Source organism: Notothenia coriiceps, unplaced genomic scaffold (genome assembly GCF_000735185.1).
Source record: "Notothenia coriiceps isolate Sejong01 unplaced genomic scaffold, NC01 NC01_scaffold00000323, whole genome shotgun sequence".
NCBI classification, from domain to species: Eukaryota; Metazoa; Chordata; class Actinopteri; order Perciformes; family Nototheniidae; genus Notothenia; species Notothenia coriiceps.
Window position 1 is genome coordinate 51,561 of NW_011333024.1, and position 25,238 is coordinate 76,798.

The 25,238-nt window shown below is 40.1% G+C and overlaps 3 protein-coding genes across 6 annotated transcripts; 2 read left to right on the forward strand and 1 right to left on the reverse strand.

Moving 5' to 3' along the window:
• The first annotated feature begins 452 nt into the window (after positions 1-452).
• Positions 453-5,948, forward strand: cunh1orf159 (chromosome unknown C1orf159 homolog). Its single transcript, XM_010766974.1, has 9 exons — positions 453-628; positions 1,544-1,624; positions 1,719-1,803; positions 2,422-2,517; positions 2,606-2,662; positions 2,981-3,115; positions 3,295-3,320; positions 3,424-3,448; positions 3,756-5,948. Exons 2-9 carry the CDS (start codon positions 1,553-1,555, stop codon positions 3,839-3,841), a joined length of 582 nt encoding a protein of 193 aa, XP_010765276.1. The 5' UTR covers positions 453-628; positions 1,544-1,552; the 3' UTR covers positions 3,842-5,948.
• Positions 5,949-6,865: 917 nt separating this feature from the next.
• perm1b (PPARGC1 and ESRR induced regulator, muscle 1b) lies at positions 6,866-12,733 on the forward strand. Its single transcript, XM_010766986.1, has 4 exons — positions 6,866-6,980; positions 7,567-10,336; positions 10,443-10,559; positions 11,090-12,733. Exons 2-4 carry the CDS (start codon positions 7,591-7,593, stop codon positions 11,164-11,166), a joined length of 2,940 nt encoding a protein of 979 aa, XP_010765288.1. The 5' UTR covers positions 6,866-6,980; positions 7,567-7,590; the 3' UTR covers positions 11,167-12,733.
• A 472-nt stretch (positions 12,734-13,205) lies between these two features.
• rereb (arginine-glutamic acid dipeptide (RE) repeats b) lies at positions 13,206-24,754 on the reverse strand. 4 transcript variants are annotated; one of them, XM_010767015.1, is made up of 17 exons: positions 24,579-24,754; positions 23,315-23,363; positions 22,385-22,509; positions 21,949-22,048; positions 21,762-21,860; positions 21,282-21,362; positions 21,003-21,153; positions 20,850-20,927; positions 20,198-20,391; positions 19,824-19,982; positions 19,422-19,532; positions 17,822-18,957; positions 16,903-17,101; positions 16,067-16,802; positions 15,849-15,986; positions 15,270-15,441; positions 13,206-14,358 (listed from the first exon to the last, which is right to left on the reverse strand). In XM_010767015.1, exons 1-17 carry the CDS (start codon positions 24,602-24,604, stop codon positions 14,325-14,327), a joined length of 3,588 nt encoding a protein of 1,195 aa, XP_010765317.1. In that variant the 5' UTR covers positions 24,605-24,754; the 3' UTR covers positions 13,206-14,324. The 4 variants fall into 4 exon arrangements, with proteins under 4 accessions (XP_010765317.1, XP_010765309.1, XP_010765327.1 ...); XM_010767007.1 differs by having other exon boundaries at positions 20,841-20,927; XM_010767025.1 differs by having other exon boundaries at positions 16,103-16,802; positions 20,835-20,927.
• Between the last annotated feature and the right edge of the window lie 484 nt (positions 24,755-25,238).

Here is a 25,238-nt window from a genome sequence, read left to right on the forward strand (position 1 = left end):
AATTAATAAAATCAATATTTAATTGAAATAGTAGGCTATTGTTACATTCACATTCAGAAACATGGGGATATTCAATGTTTCATTTCATTTCTCAGTCATGTATTAAAAAATGCTTCAATTAATTACATTTTCATTGTTATATATTTGTTCTCGAGTGGGCCTGTTATGATGCAGCATAATTATAAATCAGCCTCAGTCTTTATTATTATTTAATGGTTCTTAAAGCAATGCAAGTTACTTTATGAATTATGACTGTCCAGTGACCCTTTAATGTACATTAAACACCAATCAATCATGTTGCTATTATTATTATTATTATTATTATTATTATTATTATTGCAACCTTCAAATTAGTTTTTCCAATTCATAGATCCACATCTTTTATTCACATAAATACCTGTAATTTTATTTTGAAAATCGTACCCGGAAGTGTGCATGCTAAATTAATTCAGGTAGCTACAGCAATGAGCTACGCACTGACAGTCTGTGGTTGAATTGCAGAGGTGTGTTGATGACAAATCTGCCAAACTATCAGTGACTTTCTAAAAAAAAAATACCTCTGCGGCGAAACCGATCTGAATCTGATTACACCACATCAAGGAGTTTGGTCAGGCCAAAGCCTAGGCAGGTGAGTTAACTTTTAGTTATGTGCTGCTGCTCTGTCTGTGATTATAAAACAGATTTGAAGGATAAGTCAGTGAATCTACTTCTCTAACGCTGGTATCGTAATGTTATCTCCTGACCGAAGACTGAACTTCTCCCTGTGACAGGTGCTAGCTAGCTAAACACCTTGCATGTATCCTGTGTAACTCAAATGACGTTAGCACACTACATGCAAATGACTGAGACATTAAATATGTTGGTTAAAGCTCTAACGTTACCAATACATTGCGTTGCATTAAAAATGTAGTTGTAAAAGTTATACAGAAAAGATATACAGGAATGAGAGCTCTGTGTGTATTTAAACTAAGGTGTTTGTGTGCATCTCTAACGTTTTAGTTAGGATACAACATCAAACATATGTTAAACCTATTCTCAGCCAAAAGGTGATTTGAACCTATAATTATATTGTGACATCAGTTAAGTTAAAGGCACAAAGTGTGGGCTGATGCATGGCTCCATGCTTCAAATAAACAGGGGGCAGCATTTCACTTCCACTACTAATTTTGTGACATTTTAAAATTATTTAGGTGCAGGCTTTGAATAAGGCTGGTGGGTTTTCTGGTTATTTCTGCACTGTATATCCTTTCTTTACTTTTCTAAGTTTTGTAAATTGGGTGCATAAAGATAAACTTCAAATTGAACTACTCAGTCCATATATTTTTAATTTAGTCATCAGTAATAAGAAAAGAAAATAGAAAAACGGCAACTACGAACAGCAGAGCACAGATATGTAAAATTAGACCAATCTATTATATACCGTGTATATAAGAAACCAGTGAAATTGTGTTGTTTTTTTAGCACTCTTCTTTTAATAGGCAAATGTATCTGATCTCATCAAAGTCAGTGAGGTGTATTTAATCAAGTCTGTTTGATCTTTTAGGCATTGATTATGGCTCTGTCGTTCCTTCTGGTCTTGGCTGCAACTGTGATTCTGATCAGTCCCGAGACACCTGTCACTAAGGTAGAAAAACGGATGTTACTCAGCCAAAGAGTTAATGTGTGCTTTTCTCATGAAATACTGATTTGTTAATCTGTGAATGTGGTTTGGTCCGTAGGCTTTACATCAGAACTCGCTTGAGTGCTGCAGCGAGAAACAGAGAGGGAACAATTCATGTTCGAATGACACCCACTGTGAGCCAGGTAATGTTTTCGAGCTTTGAATCATCCTGGCACACGTACCAAACTGTAACTTTGAGCTACACTTTTTAACTTTACTTTAATTTGTATCCTTTTCGGTTAGAGATAAGCAAGAGTGAAATGATACTCTGCCCATAAATGCGTGTATCGCTATATTGATATGTATATATTTACTTTCTCGTTTGTACTCCCTTGCCATGCTTCATAACCTTGCAACATAGGAATTTCCCAATTTTATATAGAATTCATATTTTTTCAATGTCAGTCTATGTGCTGATGTGTTACCCTTATGCTTAGCAATGTGTGAAAAAAAGAAAACCAGCCTTTTAGTTTTTTTTATTCATTTTAAACTGGCAAACAGTTTTAGTGGATAAACAAAATATTTAAACTTCAGCAATATATACTACATATAATGGGGCGTGTGGTGCAGTGGGTTGTCCGTAGGTGTTCGGATCAGGGGGTCACAGGTTCAAACCCCACTGCAGTCAGCATGTCGTCGTGTCCCTGGGAAAGACACTTCACTAATGTTGTGACTATTACATTGCAGAGTGGAATTCATATTTATTTGGACCATGGTACAAAAGGACAGGAAATGGGATTTTTCTTGTTTTTTCTTTTCAGGATGCTTCTTGCGTGTCCTTGAGAACAGCAACACTGTCTGCATATTCTGCGACTCAGCAGCTGTGGATTTGGATAACATAACAGTCTGCACCTACAGTAAGGACAAGGCCTGTTTTCAAATAAATAAAATGTCTGAATGTAACACATTTAACTTTTAAATATGCCCTTTTTGTGTGCTCACTAGACTATACATTGGAGAGGAAAAATCACACAACTGTAACGACTGTCATTCCAAAAATTGGTAAGATATCTCAATCCATTAGCTTAAGCATATTATTTGTTTCTTGGCCTATAAGAATATATTTCTAAAGTTTAAATTATACAAAAACAACTGCAATTTCAGTTTTAAGCAGATGTCCTTTAAATTGAGTAAATGAACCATGGTTAAGCTTTTATAATCCGTTTGTATTATTATCATTTGAAATGTAAGTTAGATAAAAGAACCCAGTTCCACAGGTTACAACCTCTGTGTGATGTAATAGTAAATAGCTCCAGCATCTAATATATTCAGAACCTTTCTCACAAATCATTTAGTGTGTTTTCTAATATTTCTCAACAGGAGGGCCAGGTGTGGCAGCCTCTCTTCTTCTGGGAACACTGTTGATCAGCCTGTTCCTGATCCTCTCTGTTGCCTCCTTTTTCTACCTCAAACGCTCCAACAGACTCCCAAACATCTTCTACCGCCGCAACAAAGGTAAGCACTACGCCGCTCTGAGAGACTGTAGTTATGCAAACAAAGTGCTGTCAACCCACCACACTCATTAGATCAAATATACTAAAGCATGTACACACAATGTTAATGCTACGCTCCAGTGATAATACCTTTCTTCAGTCAGCTAAACTGAAACATAACAACATCTTGTGCACTTACAGCCTTCATATTCCAACCAAGTGAGACAGTGAGTACATTTTATGTTTCCTTCACAATGTTTGATTTTATTTTTCATATCCTCAGGAGTGTCTTGTAGTACAAAGACATATCTGTGTTTTTTTCTCTTCTAGGCTGTAATGATCCCCTCCTCGACAGGTAAGACGACTTCACTATCTTAACCAGGAACTTCCTGCTTTGATTCTCTGACCCTGCTGAACTGGTTGTATGTGAAGCTATGACTAATGGAAGCAGTCCAACAGTAAAAGGGATTATTTAGCAACATTGTAGACAAGTGTTAAATATATGAAAGCTGATGACAAGCTTGAATTCCCAAACGAAACGTGATCAAAGCATACAAATCCAGCTTGGAGTTATCTCTGCTATTAGTGTCTCCAGTGCTTGTCTTCTCCTGTTTTCATCAAAGGTGATTTATGTTGCCTTTTGTTTTCTGTTTCTTTTGAAGTGAGGAAGCCAAGATATGTCAGAAGGGAGCAGCCCGCTGCCTCCGCCGTACCTACCACATCCACCACCCAGGTTTATAATGTGTAGGACGGGGAAGAGTAGGAGGAGGGGAGGGAGTGCTGGTAGGAGAGAACGCTCAGGAACGATGTAAGGTTTTCTTCTTATCATGTGAAGGTTCAGCAGTGTGAAGAACACCTGGTGGCTTGTACTGTACGTAGGTAGCCATATTTAACTGAAGCTGCTTATGCTGCATTATTGTCACTCGGGCTGTTACTTTTCCTCTATTTTACAAGAGTGTGGGCTGTATTAAAAAAGTCTTCTTGACACAGTCTCTATGACTAATTTATGTTAAATGTGTTTGTTTTTTTTACAAAACTAGTTTCAGTATTTCTCTGTAAGTTTTAAACCTTATAGGCTGGTTTGTGTTTATTTTACACAGGCATGCAGCACTGTCGGTTCACTCCGTTTGTTTTTACAAGTTAACACTGTTATTATCCATCTGCTGTTTGAACTATGTCATCAGTTTACTTATTTAGATGGTTTCGATATGTGGACTTGTCGAATTAAGAAATGTTTTGAAGTTAAGCTTCTTCTCATCTTATTAACATGTTTTATCTCTTTAAAATGTGTATAACAACTGACATGGGAAAACTTTTCCACTTGGTACGGGTCCCACGACTGAAGTTAGTGAATTATCGCTTTTACACTTTGGTTTTTTGATTTATCGAACAATATTACAGTTGTGATGAGAGCTAAAAGGTGCTGGTGAGCAGATCTGTTACCTTGAGACGAAGCCCGGCTAGCTGTTTGCAGCCGTATGCTAAGCTACGCTAACCGGCTGCTGTCTATAGCCATATTTCTAACAGATCTGACAGTGGTATTGATTTTCTTATCCAACTCACTGCAAGAAGGCGGATAAACTTGTTTTTTCTAATGTCCAACTACTCCTTTTAAAGCAAAGAACTATAAAGCCAGTGACCAAGTGACAGGGCTTTTTTAGGGGGGGGAAAGTGACAGCCCAGTGACATTTTATATTTTGCTAAATAGAATGTTATTTACATGTGTGATATTTATTTACATTTTGTAAAGTGCACTGAGGTTTACTGATTACAATCAGACCAACAGAATATATGATGTGTCAAATAGCGGGGTATTTTAGTGTGAGTTACTAAAGACACCGTATGGATGAATGTGTTATTGCTTTAGTTTTTTTATTATTGCATTTGTATTTATTGTTTTTGTGAGCTTAATCAAGGTGAATGTATTACTCATGAACAACGGCATTGTGCATCGCATCATACATTTTGTTCCACAACAGACCCAGTGAAACATGAAAGAGGTGAAGAATTTAAAGTTCATATTTTTATATAGGAAGGACTGTCATCTGACATTTAAAATGCATATTTTTGTCCCTAAAGTATATCTAGATTCCAATAGATCTCTTTCCTTTAGGAATATAAAATTACTGAATCCTCGTGCACTTTATTCGTCTGAGGTCATCCTTTTAAAAGAAAATCTCAAGACTAGTTGCCACCAAGTGTGATTGTGATTTGTGTTGTTGTTGTATGGATGGCATTATATTGCTGCATTTTGAATTTTACTTGACTTCTATTAATTTTTTGCCAAATGTTGTCTGAAGAAAACTGTGTGCCATTACTGTGATTACTGTGCCATTATCAGCTTTAAAACAGCCAGGAAACATTTAAGAATGATGTGAGGAATAATTGGGTATTTAAATGATATCCAGTGGCCTTTACTGTACACTATCCTAAAACGAGGCTAGATATCTAAGTTTTATTTGCTATTTAACTAGATATATTTCTGTATGTTGATGACACTAAAGCAACTTGAAGTGAACCAGATAAAAGGCAGCAATCATTCCATGAATATTCCCCTTTTTGCTTGATGTGTTTGACTTACAGACAAACATTAGCTTGAAACATGTACATATTGTTTTATACAAATAACGTATTGCTTTTGTAATGAGGTAATGTACATATTCTAGTTTCAATGCCATGCAGAATTATGTATGTAATGTTTGGAGAAATAAAGCACCTTTCCATAACCATTGTTTTCCTCAGTTAAATGAACTCACGCTGCTGTGTTTTCATATCGTTCAAAGACAAATTAAAAGTTGTTATGTTTATTTTATGATTACTGCTGCTAATAAATAAAGAGAATAAATAATTCCTAACTGTGTGCCAGACATTAATTTATTTTTACATGACCGACAAGTTATTCTGCCAATCACATTATAATTGTATTGTTTTATTAAACAAATGAGAAACAAAGGTATTACATGTCTTTATATTCACTTGTGGTCAGCAGGGTACTATCATTATCTCTATGTAAATAGATAATATACATATGTCTTCCTTCTCTGATAGGGACGCTGGAGAAATATAGCTTTCATCAATTAAAATGATTTTGAATATCACAATGCTGTTAAGGTTTTAGGGAGGACTTAAATATATATATATAGATATATAGATAGATAGATAGATATATATATATCTAGATATATATATATATATCTAGATATATATATAGATATATCTAGATATATATATATAGGTTTATCTAGATATATATATCTAGATATATATATCTTTGCTATCACACATACCCTGACACGATCTAAAGACAGACTGGCAAATGTGTTCAAAAATATTTAAAGTAAGACCAGTTAATAAAATAAAAAAACGACTCATTCTACACTTGCGTTTTTGATTTCAAAGGGTTTTCAAGTACTTCTGTGTAAGAATTGAAACAAAGATTAGATGGTTAAATTCTCTGGGATTTGTAATGACGTACAAAGTTTTGTGGATTCATCTCTTTTTTTTCTATGAGAGGGAAGTAGCATGTGTTGATATTTGTTAATGTCTTAAATAAATGTGAATTATGTATAAATAATACCCATGATCCATCTGCAATGTGTCTTGTGTCCTTGCACTTCTACAGGGTTATAATGGAATGTATTTTGGGAGTCACCTCTAATGACTGTAAGAGGGCTTGTATTTTTAAGGTACTGAAATGTCATACCTCTGGTAATAGAGGGACGGACGACTGCAGCTACATGTGACTGGACATACTACTCTATTTATAACAGTCGAGTGAAAGGCCCCGGTCTGACATACACAAGGGCAGACGGACATCAGAGCTGAAATGCCCCTGCAGGGAGTAAGAACTGACACCTCAAAGTGGACGCTTCGTCATTCTGTAACAGGTAGGTTTTCTTTGTACTATAGAAACTAAAAAACATAAACGCTCTTTAACGATATGCTTCAAGTTGATTATGTAATCGACTAGACCTGTAAACGACTTTGACGCAGAGCAAGCGATCCTAACAACTCCACACCTCAAAAATAACATTCAAACAATAACCTGTAGCTAAACCATACTACAAATGTGATCAAGTGCTAAATCCAAGGTATTATAAACATTGCATCAGTGACCCTCACTGAGTATGTTTGCTATGCTGATACAGCATGTTGTGTCCTGACATTGGACAGCTGAATTTTTCATATCAGGTCATATGACCGGAATATTTTGAGATCTGTTATGGCTCTTGTGACTGTAGTACTCTGGTGTTGCTTAGCTGCCCTCTCAAGCTTTGAACTAACTCAGGAGCATGTTCAAGCAAGGTTAAACTCCTAACCAACGCTCTATATTTAGCTCAAATTAGTTGATGGAACTTCAACTGTAACTCAGTGGGGATACCAAGGATGTACTGAAACACATTGCATTGGCCTATTCAATATACCTAAATATGCCACCTTTCCAACATTGATCTTTTGTCTTCTTCTTTTCAGATTCAGGAGCATGTGAGATATAAAATGGATGATTTGGATCACAGCATTCACATTGCAAACGATGACTGGACCAGCTTCTATGAGGAGTGCGAGGGGTGTGGTCTGGTGCAGCCTTCGCTCGCTTGCCCTGATAGCTGGAGCCTCAGTGATTCAGAGGAACTGGGCAACCCAAGCTCAGTGTCCAGCGCAGGCCATCAGGAGCCAGAGCACAGCTGTGCTGCAAGCAGTGATGGAGCTGAAGGCAGTGCTGCAGGATGCTGCATGGAGGAAGAGAACTGCACAGATGGTGTGAAGTCTGTATCAGTGCAGGTGGTTCAGTGTGGTTCAGCAGGAGAAACTAAAGCTGAAGCAGGCCGTGGTAATCCTGAAGAAAATGCCTTCAACACAGCAGAGCACATCGAAGAGGAGAAACATGCTAACATCAAAACTACACTGCAAATTGAGCAACTAAATGTTCAGTGTTCAGAGGGAGAATCGTCAGAGCTGAAAAGAGGAGATGAAGCTGTGCAAATTGAGACTGACATTCATGGCCTCATATCCACGCAGCAACCTGACCCCATTTCCTACAACCTAACAGAGCTAGACGGATCTGTGAGTGAGGATGTGAGTGGTTTAAGAGCAGAGAAAGAGCGCTGGTTTGTGACAGTGAACGAGAGTCCTGCACGACAGGGAGTACGCGCTGCCTCTGTGAAAAAAAAACGAAGGCAAAAAAAAACTCGTAAGGAAAGATCACTTGAAAACCACTATAGATTAGAGAAGACAAAAGATAATAATGAATCTGAGGTAGAACGTAACTTAGTAAAAAAATGTGCTGAAACAGATTCTGAGAGTGTGCCGATGGGAGTCATTTCAGATTCATCGCAAATGTCTTTAACTTCTGATGAGGAAGACAATTTGTCAGAACAACTGGTGATGTCTCCTTCCCCTCAAGACAATATCATTGAGCCAACAGTAGAATTCAAATCAAACAACAGAATTACACCCAGAAAACCGATAAAGTTAGACAGTGTGGAGTCTGACGTATATGAAGACGGTGTTGAGTTCTACTCCACTCACAGTTTTGACTCTGAAAGCTATCTGTCAGCTACCGAATCATGGGAGGATCTTCAGCATCTCCTCAAGGAACATCAACAACTGCAACGCTCATTATCACTGACAGAAAACAGCTATCTATTCAATCTGACTGAGATTACCGAGGCAGACAACACGCAAGATAGAGAAATGCTTTCTTATGATGTACCAGCTTCTAACTGTGAAGGTCATGAAAGCACCGATGTTCAGCCATCTGCTGGGCAAAGTGCAGACAGAATGCCAGAGGATATCTCCACATGTGATAACCAAACACACAGCACACTTCCTGCACCTACACCTGGACTCCAAAAACAGGAAGTAAATCATTTAGCATCTGGTGGCTCTTCAGTAAATCAGTTGCTCCCCATTCCTGATTTAACTGTAACCCCTTGCTCTGTGGCCGACAGCCCTGAAACATACGCCGAAGCCGCGGGACACACTCGACCTGTGTACGCCATTTCTGCTTTTTGGGATGAAATGGAAAAGTTGACGATAAATGACATTTTGCAGCTCAGGGTGGGTAGAAGCACCCCTCCCAGAGATACAGTCACACCAAACGCAGATGGCCCTTTGCTCGACACAGTGGAGTATAATTTGTCTGATGGTGTTCTGATGGATACATCTGACACTGCTGATTCAGACTATTTCACACAGCCCGACGAATCCAAGCGCGATCGTTCAAGCTGCGAGTTCTCCACGTCCGATTTTGAAGAAGAGTACTGGCAGTATCTTAGCGCCAGTAGGAACCAGAGTCCTGACCCTCAAAGCAAAAGCCAACAGAGCCCGGGCGACTCTCCTTTCACAGCATATGAGAAAGAGGAGTCTTTAAGCTCTGAAACACCTGTGCCTTTAGAGGACTATGCAGAGGATCAGGAAGCCAGTGATTTCCTTTTGAGCAGACTTGGGTTGCCAAGACCGATCACAAAAAGCAAAAGCTTGCAAAATCTATCAGCTTTCAAAACAGAGGATTTATCTTTGCAGTTGTTACTCGGCAAAGATGAGAGCAGTTTGTTTCTCAGCAGCTGTCCATCTCTGGAAGAAAATGTGGTTTTAACAGCTAGCGACAGCCTGGGAACACAAATACCTACATCTTTACTGGGTGAACATGATCAGATATCCTTGCCTGAAGTGTTTGAATACCTTTACAGCGATGATAGGACAAACGGAGACTCCCAATGTGTTAAAGTCTATGATCCAGTTGACATCTCAATGGTTTATGACTACTCTCTTTGTGCGTTCAGCGATGAAATGTCCTTCTCTTTCCTCTACAATTTCCCACGCAGTGAGGAGAAACCCATCCCCATTTTCTCTTGTTCTCAGCCCCTCATCAGAGAACTCACATTCCCAAATCCGGACTTTGTTTTCTTGCGCTCAGACTTCGAGGAGGAGGGCGACATCTCCCCATTCAGGATCATGTCTAGCTCTTTCTTCAAGAGGGACGATTGCGGGGTGTCTGCCTCAAATGGATTTTACAATTGGAAAAGTTTGATGAGGAAGGTTCGCTTTCCTGACAAAGGGAGCATCTGGTGCAGTAGATCTGGAGCCACGGTGTTCCCAGATGAGGTTGAGAAGATCACCACAAAGAGTGCGGACCCACCACTCACAGTGCTCACTGCCAGGAGAGGCTCTTCGTCTCCTTTTCTGCTGTTTAGCGAGCTAGCATTGCAGAAGAGGGTTTTGGACGCTCTACAGGCAACAAGTACGTCTGAGCTGCTTATTCTCCAGACTGGATTCAAACACACCAGAGCACATCTTATTCAAACATAACCTCCTTTTTTGTTTATTCTTGTTTATGTCTCTTACAGGACAAGAGGGCATTTTCTCCTCACTGAAGCAGTCGGATATGTGCATGGTCTGCATCGCCTTTGCCTCCTGGGTGTTAAAATCATCTGATCCTGAGTCTGCTGATGCCTGGAAAGCAGGTATGAAACTTTTCCAGGGCTTCACAATACATCATTCGTTTATAAATCGTCATCACAATGTCAACTTTTTCTTGCCTTTTGTGCTCAGTTCGATGAACGCATTTACATAATGGTGGAAATAATATTATTTTCTTTATTTAACAAGATATTTGTTTTGATTCAACAGTATAAAAAAAGTAACAGAAGGCACTTTTTTTTTAATTCAACAACTCCTTGTATTGATATTCTGCTGTTTTAGTCAATAATCTACAAAGGTAACTGGTGTCTAAAATGCAAACTTTAAAGACAGTGCAACATCTTTACTCCGTCAGCTTCTTTCTGGGGGTGATGTCCTGCATTTCCTTTTTAAATATCTGATGAGTTTTTGAGGGGTGAACACCTTAAAAATCAATAACTCATAATATTAACTGAGATATAATTAATTTTTGAAACCACATGTTGAAGGGCTTTAAGTATTCATTATGAAGAGTACTTTGTAACTTGGTGAATTGACAATTCTTCACATTAACCTTTATTTTAATCCTGTTCAGCTCTGCTGGCAAATGTGAGTGCGCTGTCGGCCATCCAGTACCTGCGGCAGTATGTGAAGAGGAGGAATCCTTCCTAACAGGATCCCTGATACACAACAAAGAAGAGCGCAATCATTTCCAAACACTTTCACTTGGGTCCATCTATAAGGATATATATACTATATATTATGTACTGTATGTTATATTGCCTCAGAGTTTTTCATTTCTTTCCTTAAAATAAAGCATGTATGCTAGTAAGACATTTTTTGCTAAGTATGTTAAAGTTCAGTAATTTTACGTAAACAGATTCCATGAAAAGAGACAAACAAAAACAAAATTCTAATACTAGTTAAAGTAGGCCATATATTCAAGACCAAGTTGGAACAAATTGGCTTAGGGTTGAAAGCCACAGACAGGATGGGAAAGTTAAAAAGTTGTTGGTTTTGATCTTACAATGGGATTTGTTTACCATAAGAAAGTTAAAGCTTATGCCCAGCATTATCGTTTAAACATTAAAACATTTCAGCTGCATTTTAAACGTTAAGATAACTGGGTAAACTGATGTTATGTGGACCACTATGTTAGCACAGATACTCATAATTTGTTGTGCCCTTTGTGATTGTGATGGCTTTGTATGTTATACGGCTTTAAACATGCATGTTTTAATGGCAGCTTGTAGAGAGCTGATGCAAAGTGTCTCTGGGAGTTTGTTGTAGAGGATGAAAAGGTGGGTGAAAACCTGAAAAGAGTTGCGTTGTAGAGTATTGGTCCGCCTGTAAGTTGTAGGAACGTAAAGTAAGTGACTGCAGGAGCTGTGCATGATGGGTAAGCATTGGTTCCCTTATTTTGAGCTTTGTGCCCATTCGATACAAAGTAATGTCAACTTGTGACTAATCACAGGCTCACAATTTGTTTTTGTAGTTTTTACACATTTGACACTTTAAGATTATTATATTTCCATAATGTCACACAGGCTTGACAGGGCTAACCCCGTTTTAAAATACAAAACAAACAATGACAATCTGTTGCAATTTTTTTTTTTTACCTCTGCCAACGAGGTTGTATTACTGCTTGGTTGGTCTGTTTATTTGTTTGTCCGTCAGCAGGTTGAAGGAAAAGGTACGGGCCTGATTTGCATGAAACTTGGCAGAAGGGTGAATTATGAGAAGAAGAAGACCTTCAACTCTGGAGTGGATACAAATCAGGAGGCAGACACAAAAAATATGTTTCATTTGTTGCAATTGTGAGACAGGGCATTATGCTGCATTCATGGGATGTTAGAATAATCAGAGTTTGTGTGAATGTCCTCTCATGTCAGCCACCACATTATGAACCACTGTGCCTAAATACTATGTGACTAGTCAGCTCATCTGCTGAGATATTTTACAACCTGTGTTGCAACAAAATGTAAACTTTAGAAATAGCTAAAAATATATATATTTTCCTATATAATTGATATAAACTAAAAATAATTGACATATCCGGTTTTGTTGTATCAACTGCTTTTATATTTTACTCCTGAACAATCTGCTGTAGCACATCTTAAAAAAGAGTTTCTGTAATTAAGCCCTTACCGATATTAACTGTGGACAAATAATAAAAATTTAATTTCAACAGCACACAAACTGAAAGTAATGTCTAAAGTACTAAAGTTTGTCTGTGAACTAAGAGGAATTTGTGTCTTTTACAAACATAAGAACGTATTTCAAACACATATGTATAATAGTCTAAGAGCTAGTAACTTAAACCATGTGTTAAAGGAAAATGGAAAGATGTATTATACTTAAGATACTTAAGATCTTATTTATACAATTTTAAACTAAGATATGGCATTTTTGGGAAACAATGATATACATATATTTTACTTTGATCAATTATTTTATTTTGAGTATGCAATGACAAATGTACAAAATAATGAATGTAAAAATGGTACGTATAAGCTAAGGCTCTAGCACTGACCTTTTTGGGTCATAATATTTGGTTTGTTACTATTTTAAAAGTAATGACGTGAATTTGTTTGCTGTATGTATTTGAGTGTTACACAATGAAAATGACTGAACTTAACTAAACGATGTCCTCTTAAATCACCAGGTATATCAGTTATATGAACATCTCTCAAAGAAAACTGACGACAACCTTCATCAAGGTAGAATTTATTACAGGAAAGTATTAGCTTTAGCTAGGTGTACCTTATAAATTGTATATACCACAGGCTATTGATACAAAGAAACTCCAGGTGCAAAGAGAACAAGGGGTCATTGCAGAAATATTTATTGAAATAAATATGCAATGGATACACTTTTATATTATGTCACATAAATATTGAATTTAGAGGCAGTTCTTTCAAAAATTCCATTAAAATGTTTAGGATTTAGTTTCACTCCAATTCATTTGCTCTCGTCAAAACAATGTAAATACATTATTCTAACAAAACGTTCTGCCTTAGCGACTGGTCCAATTAATAATGATCTTACTTTATAATACTCAATACTGTTTTAGCTTATGATTTACTGCTATCGTGCTGGATCGAAGGGCAAGTGTTCACATCTACTGCTATATCAATAGTACTCATTCATATAGAATATTGCAAACATTTAATATTTACAATCTCAAAAATGAGCGAATAAAAGCTTCGGTTATAATGTGAAAAGATATCTTGATATATAAAACTTTAGGATTTAGACAAATATTTAGCAGATTTAAGAGAAAAAACAATCTATACTATGCTCTAAGCATCACAATGCAACTTGCTACTCTAGTTTGGTGAAAAAAAAAGTCTGAGTCGTGCTAGGTCGTTAGAGTCATTCAAACACTTATTAAAAGGTCATTCTGTACAAGGAAATCATTTAGAAATCATAGGTAGATATTTCAACTCAACACCAAAGTCAGTCTGTTTTCATATCCTTTATGAGAGTTATATTTTCATTAGCAAATTCACGTCACTGCATATGAAACAGTTTTACAGTTTGTTAGAGAAAAATCTGTCACTTCAAATCTCACATGAATGGGTGAGATTGTTTGTCATTTTGATAATAAAAACTAGTATAAAGTCTTAAGTGATATGAAAATCTGAGACGGACGTTGACAGTCCAATAAGTGCTGAACAAGGAATGCACATAAAGATCCACAAAGATCTTCCCTAAAATATATTAAAACAAAAAAATGGACTCACAAAATACTCTCTTACAGTCTTAAAAGTACACAGTATTCTATTTGGGTATGAGTGTAGGGATTCAGGGCATGCACCACCTGGCACTCAAGATGGCTTGTCACCTTCTTTCTTCAGACGGCTTCAGCAAACAGAAACAAAGAAACAGGGTCAACACTTTTGTCAGTGAGACACATTTTACTGGAGTTCAACTAAACATTGTGTAATTATCTTGTCTTGCACGGTATATTGATATGAGAAATACATCACAATACCCTACCATTAGGAAGGGTACAATAGCCGTGTGGGGGTAATAATGAGAGGGTGGTGATTGTGCATTGCTATGCTACCACCTGCTGCAGGCATTTCGGGCGAGATTTTTGTGTCATACTGAATATGAACGCTTCACATACGATGGCTGTTTTCGAGCAGCCACTGCTCTTGGACAAAGCATCGGGAGCAGAGCGAAATATGGCTCTAGAATACTGTAGCTGAGTCGCGCTTATACTTATGAATGTCTTACTGTTAATGTCTTTCATTGTTGTAAAGCACTTTGAATTGCCTTGAGTGGAAAGGTGCTATATAAATAAACTTGCCTTTCCTTGCATATGAAGGTAATTAAATAACGGAGCTGTTGATTGCTTCTACATTGTTAAGAGTAGCATAAGCGCACTCTTTAGGTTTTAACCTTTCACAATAAAAGCCCTGGACCATATGTGCTATATCAACTCAACAAGTAAGCTTCCAGTATTGCTGACACTTATCTCAGCAAGATTTGAACCGATTTTTAGAAGCACTTTGACATTAAAGTTGACGTTTTCCCGTGAAATTGTTACAGTATCACTATCAAGATTTTTAAGGCAGGTATTCAGATACTGTGTCAACACTAGAATAATGTTGATGATTATGGCTCCATCTTAGAGAAACTGAGTAATTAATATGGGACTTTAAGTATAATGCAGTCACATAAAGCTGCATAGCTACCATAATACAGTGATACCTCTGATTGTTGAAAGCCTGTGCACTACTAGATGATACATGGAAAAGCCTCACCTGTAGTAATCTTCCTGACTCGGGAGTTGGCCTCCATGCATGTGATGCGCATGCAGCCACTGCTGCTCCATCGCCATCCTCTGCAGCTCTGCAGACTGGGCATGCATCGCCTGGAGTTGGTGGGCAGCAGACATCTGAGGAATCTGACCCTGCAGCTCTCGTTGATATGCTCCTACGGGAAACAGAGATTTAATAAAGAGTCAAATTAAAAGGGACTGGTTTTAAATTGTTGGCTGTTGGAATGAGTTGATGCCTTCTGAGCACTAGAGCAGTGAGTGTTTACGAGTGGTTTTATCTTTTGTTTGTTCTTATAATGTCAAAGCTGCTCCAGCGTATCATAGTTGCTAAATGTATTGTCAACATTTCAAAGGGACAAACATTGTATTTTCATGCTTTTTTATAGATTTGTGTAAATCTGTGTGTTATAAGAACTGTCTCTGTTATGCAGGCTTTCATTGTATCTGTACACTTTTGTTCACTGCTTTTATCTTTTGATGGTCTGTGCTTTTAAACTTTTCCCATACGCACCGTCCCTGTCTAATAAAGTAATAAACTAAACTAGGAGTTGGGATTACGAACCAAACAGTGGGTGGCGCAGCATCTCATGATCATGAGGGAGATCGCCCAGTAGAGCGTTGGGGATCTGGCCCCCGGGGAAGGGGTAGCGGGCCAAACGTGGGCCTCCTTGCAGAGCTTCCAGAGGATGAGGGTTTTGACCTGGACGAAGAAAGTAAATCATTCAGTACATTTTGGTAAAACTGTCAAATGTTCTAAAGTCCTTAAGAATTCTCCCTCACATCTTTCGTCATAGCAGTGAAAAGCTCCAACATCACCTTGCCCAAGCGGATCCTGCTGGTGCAGGTGGAGGTGGGAGTGAACGTGAGAGTGTTGGTGGTGGTGCGGCGTCACATTGAGCATCTGCAGCCTGGCGGCGGGGTCGGCCCCTACAGACGCCATCCTCTCTGCGTGGAGCCGCTCTGCAGTGAGTCGCTCTGCGTAGCTCAGCTCGGGGCGCAGCTGAGGCGCAGCCAGCACCATCCCTCGCTCCATGTGGTTCAGGCCGGGATGGAACTGGGCGAAGTGGTGGGGGGGCCCGGGGATGTGGGGGAGGCCGATGGCCCCGTGTCTGGCAAAGTGCTCCATGGGGTTGGCAGATTGGTGTACCATTTCCATTTCTGGGGGCTTGACCTCATAGCCGGGCTTCATCCTCTCGTGGAGCTCCCTCTCGCGCAGGTTCCTGAGCTCGCGCTCTCTGAGGTTGGGGTCAGCGCCGTACAGGCCCGGCATGTGGTAGGCCAGCAGGGGGTCGCCGGGGCTCAGCGACACGTAGAACGGGTGGTTGCGGTTTGATGGCGACATGACATGGGGTCGGGCGTAGTGACTCAGGGTGCGCAGGGCGGGCGTGTCAGGGCCGATGTAGGGGGGCACAGCAGCCACAGTGGTGGGCGGCTGCTCAAAGGAAGGGCGTCCGTGGCCGTGAACCGTCATCTGAACATCGCTCATACGACTGTCGTGGGAGGAGCTGGAGGCTCTCTGCAAGCAAGCAAGATGTTTCAGACAGTGTTCATTTCAGCAGTTCATTTCGATTAAGTGTTAGTATTGCTTATGTATTATAAATAAGAAATAGACTCACACTCATTGCATTTCTGTCTGCCTCCCTTTCTCTGTCTCTCTCCCTTTCACGTTCTTGTCGAACACTGTACTCAGCATCTCTCCTCAACTTTTCCACCGCCTCTTCTCTTTTCTTGGCCAGCTTGGAGGCCGTAAGTGGAGTGAAGAACAGGTCTGTTCTGGAACAGGAGTTGTAACCACGATCCAAGTGTTTGATAAACCTGAAAGACAAGATTCAACTTTTAAACTTTCAGGAACGATTCAGTTGTTCGTTGTTTAGAGCTCGACTCTTGTCAGTTTTTTCAAAAACAATTTATGTATTAAATTACTGTATTGCTGAAATCTAGGAATTCATTAACTCAACACGGACTACCTTCGCAAGAAAGTACAAATGGTAACTGCATCGTTATTCAGGCTAGTCTGAAATACATGAACCTCTTATTTGTAATGGGAAAAGAATAGGCAATGTTCAATAATCATCCTGCTGCAAACAGCTTCAACCACACTTAATGTAGCTATGATCACAAGCTGATTTGAAAACCAAGAGACACTCCTGACAGACCCTTTTGGTTTGAATCCAAATATGTTATTAACAATGGCTCCATTGTTCGTGTTTGATGTTGCTCTTGGTAACAGCTTAACACACACGAAGCAATACACTTCAACTAAGCCAACATAAAATATATTTAAAAACACAAAACATGATAAAGTAAGCACCTCAATGGATGTAGTGCTTTGAAATGCTGCACCATAGCTCACTGACTGACTGGAGCACTGAACTCAAACGAAAGAGCCTCTTGTATTTCAAATACTCTTGTAAAAGAACCACTTAGTTACCAGTTGATGCTTGTCGTTGAAAGCGATATTAACCAAAACCCCAATTATCACAAGATGAGGGAGATATTTATCATTTCCCTTAGACAGAGTTCCTCCCCACATACCGTGCAGACTGGCTGGCATGGCTGGCCATGTTAATGATGGTGGGCTGCGGCGAGGGGCTGCGAGATGGAGGCGGTGGGCTCTCAGCCTCTTCCATCTCATCCAGTGGCTCTTCTTTAATCTGAATTTGTGAACATCCTGCTGCCGCGCTCGGCGAGGGTCTCAGAGGTGGATATGACGGCTGGAGGCTCGGGACCGGACCAATAGAAGAAGATGCTACAGGGGGGAGAGGAAGTGAGGCTGCTGCCGGCGGGTGAGAGGAAGTCATGCTTTTCCCAGGGTGGGTCTGCACCTGAGAGAGCACTGGCAGCTGGGTAGGAAGGGACTGCATTGGCAAAGGCTGTGGCATGAGCTGAAGGGGGGGCGGCGGGGCGCCCGGAGGATGCGGGTTGGGCAGAGAATTGAGGGGCTTCAGAGCAGGGGGAGGGGGGAGGTTGGAAGGCATCTGAGGGAAAGGTGTAGAAGACTGATTATGTGGACCCTGTTTGTGTGAACTTGGGATTGGAGTGGTGGGAGGGGGCTTGATTTGAGGGCCAGAGAGAGAAGGCTGGGGGAGCTGAGACTCCCTAAAGAAGGGTGGGGGTCTCTGGAGGGCCTGAGCCGACGGGCCATGAGTCTGCAGAGGCTGTGCAGAGTTGAGAGCCGGCGGGACCTGAAATGCTGGAGACAGGGGACAATCCTGACCGAGTGCTGGCGGAAGAGGAAGGGGACCAGAGAGAGCGTGAGAGGGGAGCTGTGGGCGGGCGTTTGGTCCAGCTGGCTGACCGGCAGCGGGCTGAAGGGGGTCCGGAGAGGCAGGAGGGGGGCTCTGAGCGCCATCAGCTGGAGGAGTGCTTTGTGGTGGCTGATGAAGGATGGGATGGCCCTGAGAGGGGATGGCCTGGAGGGCTGGAGGGTCAGCCGGCCCCCCCGCAGCAGCAGCAGCAGCCGGCTCTGGCAGGATCCCCCCGGGCTGGGCCGAGGAGTCGGAGTCGCTCTCGTTGCCCTGCTGCGGGCTGGAGATGCTGGGGGAGGAGCTGCGGTTGTCCTGGTCGATGTCTTTGGTGTCGCTGCTGCCGTCATCCTGAGCGCTGCGGCTCTCTGAAGAGCTCTCCTCCTCCACCTCGGCCTCGCCCTCGGACCGCGAGCCCCGAGGATCCTGGAGCAACAAATAAACAAATTATGTAAATCACGCTTAGCAATAGATTATTAGGGTCGAAGAACTTTTTAAACACCAAACTCCAGCATCAAACACAATATAGTTTGAGACGTAGATCGAGGTTATTTACTGTTACAACATTGAGAATTGTTTTAATGAAAACAGGCTGGCTTTAAAGAAGCTCACAGAAAAGATGAAACCTGGAGAGAGGCTTGAGTAGATTACAGTGATGACAGACGCTCAAAAACGTAGGGAAAAGTTTCTGTTCATGCCCAAATAGTTTGAACTCAAACACTCTCAATGACCCTTTGTCATGTTTCTAAACATTCAAGGCCTTGATTACCCTGCCCCCTCAAATCCCAAAATATTCAAGGTTTCAGGGACGCATGGAAACCAAGACGACTGTTTTTCTTTGCAGAGATAACACTTTGTTTGACTCAAATAGTGGTGAAGTTCCCTCTCACCTGTGTCTTCGGCCTTTTAGGAGTAACTTTCTCAGGCTCTTCCGGCTCCTGGACAGGACTCTCCCGTACACGCTTTGTTGTCTTTGGTGATGTGACCTCTTCTTTTATCTTCTGTGGAAACCAGAGGACATTTTCACAGTGTTGTTAAAAATAAACAGAAAACAACGATGACACAAAACCTCAATGAGCGATGTTGAACAAGCATGTAAGGCTGCAGCAGCATAACATATTATGAATATATATATATGTTTTATGAATATGTTATATAATTCAGTTTCATGCATGCTGGGACGGACTTATCTTACTTTAAATAAACGGCTGAGTTCTTTGAAGATCTCCTCGTCAGAGCCATATTCAAACAGTCCAGCTCGTCTGATAAGAGAGTGTTAAAGTTATGTTTACCTTGTTCGTCTTCTTGCTGGATTCGTTCTTATTATCTGTGGAAGAAGATCTCAGCAAATTAGAAGTGGCTCCGCTGGGTGAGGGCTGGCTGCTGGACTGCTGATCCTCACTGGTGGGGGAGCCCGTGAGCCTCCTGTGGCCACTTCTCAAAGATGAAAGCTGGTTTAAAAAATCAATTAAAAGATCAGTATTCAATATTGTTGAAACACATGCAAGGAGGTGTTTTCCCAGTAAGTAGCATGCTAATCATTTTGACAGATTCAATAAGGGTGTGAGATCTCTTGTATATGATCATTGGAAATGTAAGTTGCCCTGACACTTTCTTTTGAAGGTTTATTAAGTGAGAAATATAACTGTATGGGCCTTAGGCTTACAGGTGCTCTGCTTCGTCGTGTCCTCATGCCGTGCTTGTTGTTCACCTCCTCTTCCTCTTTAACAGGTTTAAACAGGAATGGAGCGACTGCAGATTTTGAAGCTGGCGGCAGACTTCCATGTTTGCTTTCGTGCGAGTGGCAGGTCGTGCACAGCAACGAGGTGTCTCTCCGCCCATGGTGCCAATCTTTAGAACCTGAAGAAAAGAACACGAGTTTGACAAAAAGTTTAAAAAACGTTCTAGTACTGGTTACTCTTTCTATGACACCCATGTCTAGAATAGATTATAAACATTCTAATATGTCAATAAAATCTGTATAATTATAGCTATATAGAGCACTCATTGAGAGTCTTGTAATGCTCTACAACAACAATAATAACATTCAAGTCATTTTATGCACTATTCATTTTACTATTGTAATGTTTCCACTCTATACACAAAATGTATATTATAACTATAAATACACAGTGATATGACACAATATAAGCATGTTTATAGATGTGTTATAGATGTGTTAAAGACTTTGGCATAATGGAAATGTTTACCCAAGCACTTTTCACACATTTGAAAGCTGTTACAGAAACGTGTAAAACATTAGTACTAAAAAATACTGAGCCCAATAAATCACAAAGACATGCCCTGACTTGTTGCACCGCAGTGGCTGCAGCTCTTGACTTCCTGTTCACTGTCTTCACTGTCAAGGTCGTCTTCACTGGCAGAACTCGCATCCACTGCAAAGAAATATCAGCTTCAATAAAGTCATCCAGCTAATTTGAATTCCACACTTTGTCACAACGTAAGCTCACCTGAATAATTCAGCGATGGGGTTACGGGGACTGCTGCAGAACGAGTCTTGGCTTTGCGAGAGGACGGCTGTCGACGTTGCTGCCGATAAGCTCTAGTTCCCGCAGCCTCAGGAGTTTTCTTCCAGTGGTAGTAGAACGTGATCAGCTCCCCCTGAGGACAACAACACACGACTCTTTAGAACAATCCCGGTTATGTTTCTAATACAAAATAAAGCTGCTGTGAAATCACTGCATGCACTAACAAGAATGTTGCATGCAAAATGAGAAGTGTTCAATTACAGTCTTTTTGCTGGGCAGAAATTCTTTCCGGATGCGGAAGAAATTCTTTCCATACTGTCTCAGGCCTTTGATGAAGCGTTTCTGTGTGTGGTGGGGGGGGGTCGTTCGGGAAGGAGGGAGGGTGTTCGTGGGAAAAGTTAAGTGACATACAGTTTAAAAGAAAAGGCTCCAGTTTAGACAAAGTTAATTTTGTGATGTTTCGAAACATTTATTAAACACAAACAGTTATTATAATGAAGCACCAGACTGGTAGGGGTAAAAACAAAAAAAATATTTTACTGCAGGCTTTCATATTAAAGTGATTAAATTATAAGACAAAGTTGAATGGACTCTGAACCGTCTAAAATGCTAAGTATAGTTACATTCATAAACAGTTGGCATCCTTTTTATCCCCAAGGATTTTTTCCGCCTGCACAAATATTCTGAAGGTCTAACATTGACTGACCTTCAGTGCTGTATTACTAACTAAAGGCGTCTCACCACATCATCCTCAGACCAGCATTTCTCAATGAGCTTCGGCAGAGGCTTCTTCACCAGGCGCTGGAGAGCTTTTGCTGCATCATAGTGACTCGCATGGAGCTGGAATTGATCAAAACAGAGATGTTTGAATACATCTTTAGCATCTTTACTGGATACAGATGAAGTACATTTGAGTTGAGCTCCACACCATGTTGAGTGCGTTGAGTGTGGTATCATCACGGGAGGCTGCAAGACATCCATCCTCTGTTGACCCACCGTCACACATCCCTGCAAACGCTGCCATGCTCCTGGAGAAAGAAAAAGGTGAAGTTAATACAGAGAAGGTAATACCAAATCTTTCTAGAAAATTTAGTCTGATTATTAGGAGTGTTTCTGAAATCCTTAATAATACTGCTGTCTCCTGCAGAAAAAAAAGCATTGTTAATAGTAAGGCTGAACCCAATGTCATTTTTCTTTAACATTCAAAGCTGCTATTGAGGTTTTCTTTTTAAAAAAAAACATCCCCATCTAGTTGTTCACAAAGGACACGAAAATAATTAACAAACTTTGGCAAAGATGCTCGCCTTATACGTGACTGAAGAGAGTCGAACCTAGGTGACACACAGTTTAGTGCCGACACTGACCTGGCCGCTCTGAGGTACATCAGAAGGTCACAGTCATTGACCCCCGGCGTCCACATCAGATCCTCCCTCTCCGTCTGAGTCTGCAAACTGGGAACGGGCCGCGGCTGCAACTCTGGGAGTTTGGCCTGCAGTGAGACCAAGACAGTACCGGAAACAAATGTTAGACCAACCTTAAAGAACGCAACTGAATTTATGTTGAAAAACTGAGAATTAGATGGTAAAAACCCAAGCACTGTTTAAAATACAATACTGACAAGATGTTTAAGTAATTGCCAAACAATGATTTACATTTTGATTGATTAAAGTGTCAAACACTGGTCACTATGTGTAACTAAGGTAATTAATGGATAAAGGATTTCCTTATAATCAAATAGATGTAGTTGTTTTTTGCTAGTAGTACCTGCTCGAATCTGTTTAACATAATGTGATACTCAAAAAGAATTTCAAATGTAACACACAACAGAATAGCATAGACTGTCACTGTAAGACGTGTAAATAACAAATCATACTGGACAGACAGTTCTCACAAGTTACATAATGAGCTTTATCCAACACTCTGCAATCTGTATACATACTTATTCAAATCAGTGTTTCTACAAATAGACCTGCAATGATTAGCCGAAAAATCATTGTCCAAGAAAAACTATTTTGAATCAATTTGTTAACAGAAATGTTCAAAAGTGCTGATTTCAAGACTCTCTAATAAGGAGATTTCCTGCTTTTCTCTGTTTTATATCATATTAAACTAAACATCATTGGGTTTTGGACTGACATTTAAAGACACCACCTTGTACATTTTATTTGTTATATTTTATAGACCAAACAATTATTAATGAATCTAAACAATTGGCATTATAATCCATAAATAATCCATAATAGTCAGAAATGGCGTCACCATCTACCGAAAAACACAAAATATAAAAGGTGTACCTGATGACTTTGTCCCACTCTTATTTCTCCCTGTGTGCTGTTCAGGCTCCTGGAAAACAAAAATAAAGCATTGAGTCATTATCTGAACTAATAATAATATGCCACCTACAGTCATTGGACATTGGCAAAGAAAACGTACATTCAGTTATGTCCACAGTTGCAAGTGAGTGTGCTCTTCAAATAAGGAAGACAAAAACCACAAAATGTAGCAAAAAACACGATGTCCTGGTTTTATATGCATTACACTAAACCAAGACACTGCTATTATAATACTGTTATACATTAGTGGTATTTAAAGCTTATAAAATGTAGTTACGACAACAACTAGCAGTTGAAAATGAGAAATTATGATGATATTGTGTTAAAATTATAAGCCAGAGAGTTTTGTCTGCAGAAAAAGTCAGCAAGCAAGCTCCCAAAGTGTAGCAAGCACAAGTACTGCGAGTTGAAAACTGTGAGACGATTTTACAATTGTGATATTGTTGTGTTTACAATAAATGAGTCAGTGCAGGAAGTCAGTCTGCTATGCTGTATGCACTGTTATCTGATGCGTAATTATCACAGTAAAGACGTGTGATCGATATATCCTGGCTGTCAGAGCAGCTGTGATTTCAGCAGCAGAATAACATCCCGCCCCTACATCAGCAAGAGCCAATCTCAGCTGTGACCTGCGACGTTTCCTTATATTACATGAATGAAATCCGACGCTAGCTACCGCAAAAGACTGTCTGTCAATCAATCATACATGAGCTGCTAATTTTTACGGTCACCATTACGAGAACAGTGTGTGCTACTTAGTGAAATCCTAACAGGTTGACAGCAGCTGGCTGTCTCGGGGTTAACTGCGAGCTAAAGTATGCAATCAATAACAAATATCAGTGTTAGCGTGCACGACACGTCGCTGACACACACAGCGACCAGTGTCAGCACACCCACAGGGAATAACATCCGATTAAATAAACGATGCACAATCTGCATATGCTGACATTATTTGAAATAATACCTGCAGAAACAACTGCTTGCTGCATTTAGGCGTTCATATAAACATTTGTGTTTTCAACTAGGAGCTGCTAGCTGCTAACCAGACAGTAACATTACGCTTTTATTTGGCTAGCTTGTTAGCCAGACACGAACTTCGTGACCACTGACACTCCGACTATTTCACACACACGGCTCTCAAAGTCACGCTGCAAAACTGTTAAAAATACATATTTAATGCACAATAACTAAAATATATTTGCAAACGGTAAGTTAATCAAGTTACCTCCGCGGACTGAACAGGTCGTCCATGTCGAGGGCTGTTTGGATGTGGCTTGTTGACACTACGCAGCGCAGTGGGCGATACACACAAAAACTATGCGAATCCCCTATTACATGGCTATTCAAAATGGAGGCGGTGTAGTGGAGGGAGTCAGTCTATTTTTTTCCCAGTGCAATGACCTCAGCAGCCACAGCTAAGCCTTCAAAGTTCTCCGGGTGTGCATAACTGAGCATGTGCCGTGGAGAGGCTGCTCATCATCAGCTGCTGCTGCTGCTGCTGCTCGGGGAGGAAGCCTCCATTAAACACTCTGTGGTTATTAAACTATATTATGTAAGCCATGACAGTAACACCCGACCGACACAAATCGCTTACTAATAACATAATGCAAGGTATGCCGTATTTAATGGGTCTGGGGTTATAATATACAATACGAAAGTAAACATCACAAATAAATATATATGCATTTGAAAAAATAAAATAAATTTATCATGTGGATGCGATCTGTTGCTGTGATTTAGCGGGTACACCGGGCAGTTTATCACTTTAATTATTTATAATGTATTTTTTTTACACATGAAAAAAAAAAAGGATTTATTTCAAAATAACAGATAAGTCGATGGACGGATGCAAAGACTCTCAAGAGGGCCACTCCCCAGTGTAAAT

Bases quoted from the DNA above. Each gene is read 5' to 3' on its own strand.
- cunh1orf159 (XM_010766974.1), top strand. From the start codon at position 1,553: ATGGCTCTGTCGTTCCTTCTGGTCTTGGCTGCAACTGTGATTCTGATC. The intron at 1,804-2,421 runs GTAATGTTTTCG...TTTTCTTTTCAG, and splicing joins TGACACCCACTGTGAGCCAG to GATGCTTCTTGCGTGTCCTT. The intron at 2,663-2,980 runs GTAAGATATCTC...ATTTCTCAACAG, and splicing joins GACTGTCATTCCAAAAATTG to GAGGGCCAGGTGTGGCAGCC.
- perm1b (XM_010766986.1), top strand. From the start codon at position 7,591: ATGGATGATTTGGATCACAGCATTCACATTGCAAACGATGACTGGACC. The intron at 10,337-10,442 runs GTACGTCTGAGC...TGTCTCTTACAG, and splicing joins GGACGCTCTACAGGCAACAA to GACAAGAGGGCATTTTCTCC. The intron at 10,560-11,089 runs GTATGAAACTTT...AATCCTGTTCAG, and splicing joins TGCTGATGCCTGGAAAGCAG to CTCTGCTGGCAAATGTGAGT.
- rereb (XM_010766999.1), bottom strand. From the start codon at position 24,604: ATGGACGACCTGTTCAGTCCGCGGAG. The intron at 22,510-23,314 runs GTACACCTTTTA...GTCTCACTGCAG, and splicing joins GAGTGGGACAAAGTCATCAG to GCCAAACTCCCAGAGTTGCA. The intron at 16,803-16,902 runs GTGAGTCTATTT...GCTTGCTTGCAG, and splicing joins CAGACAGAAATGCAATGAGT to AGAGCCTCCAGCTCCTCCCA.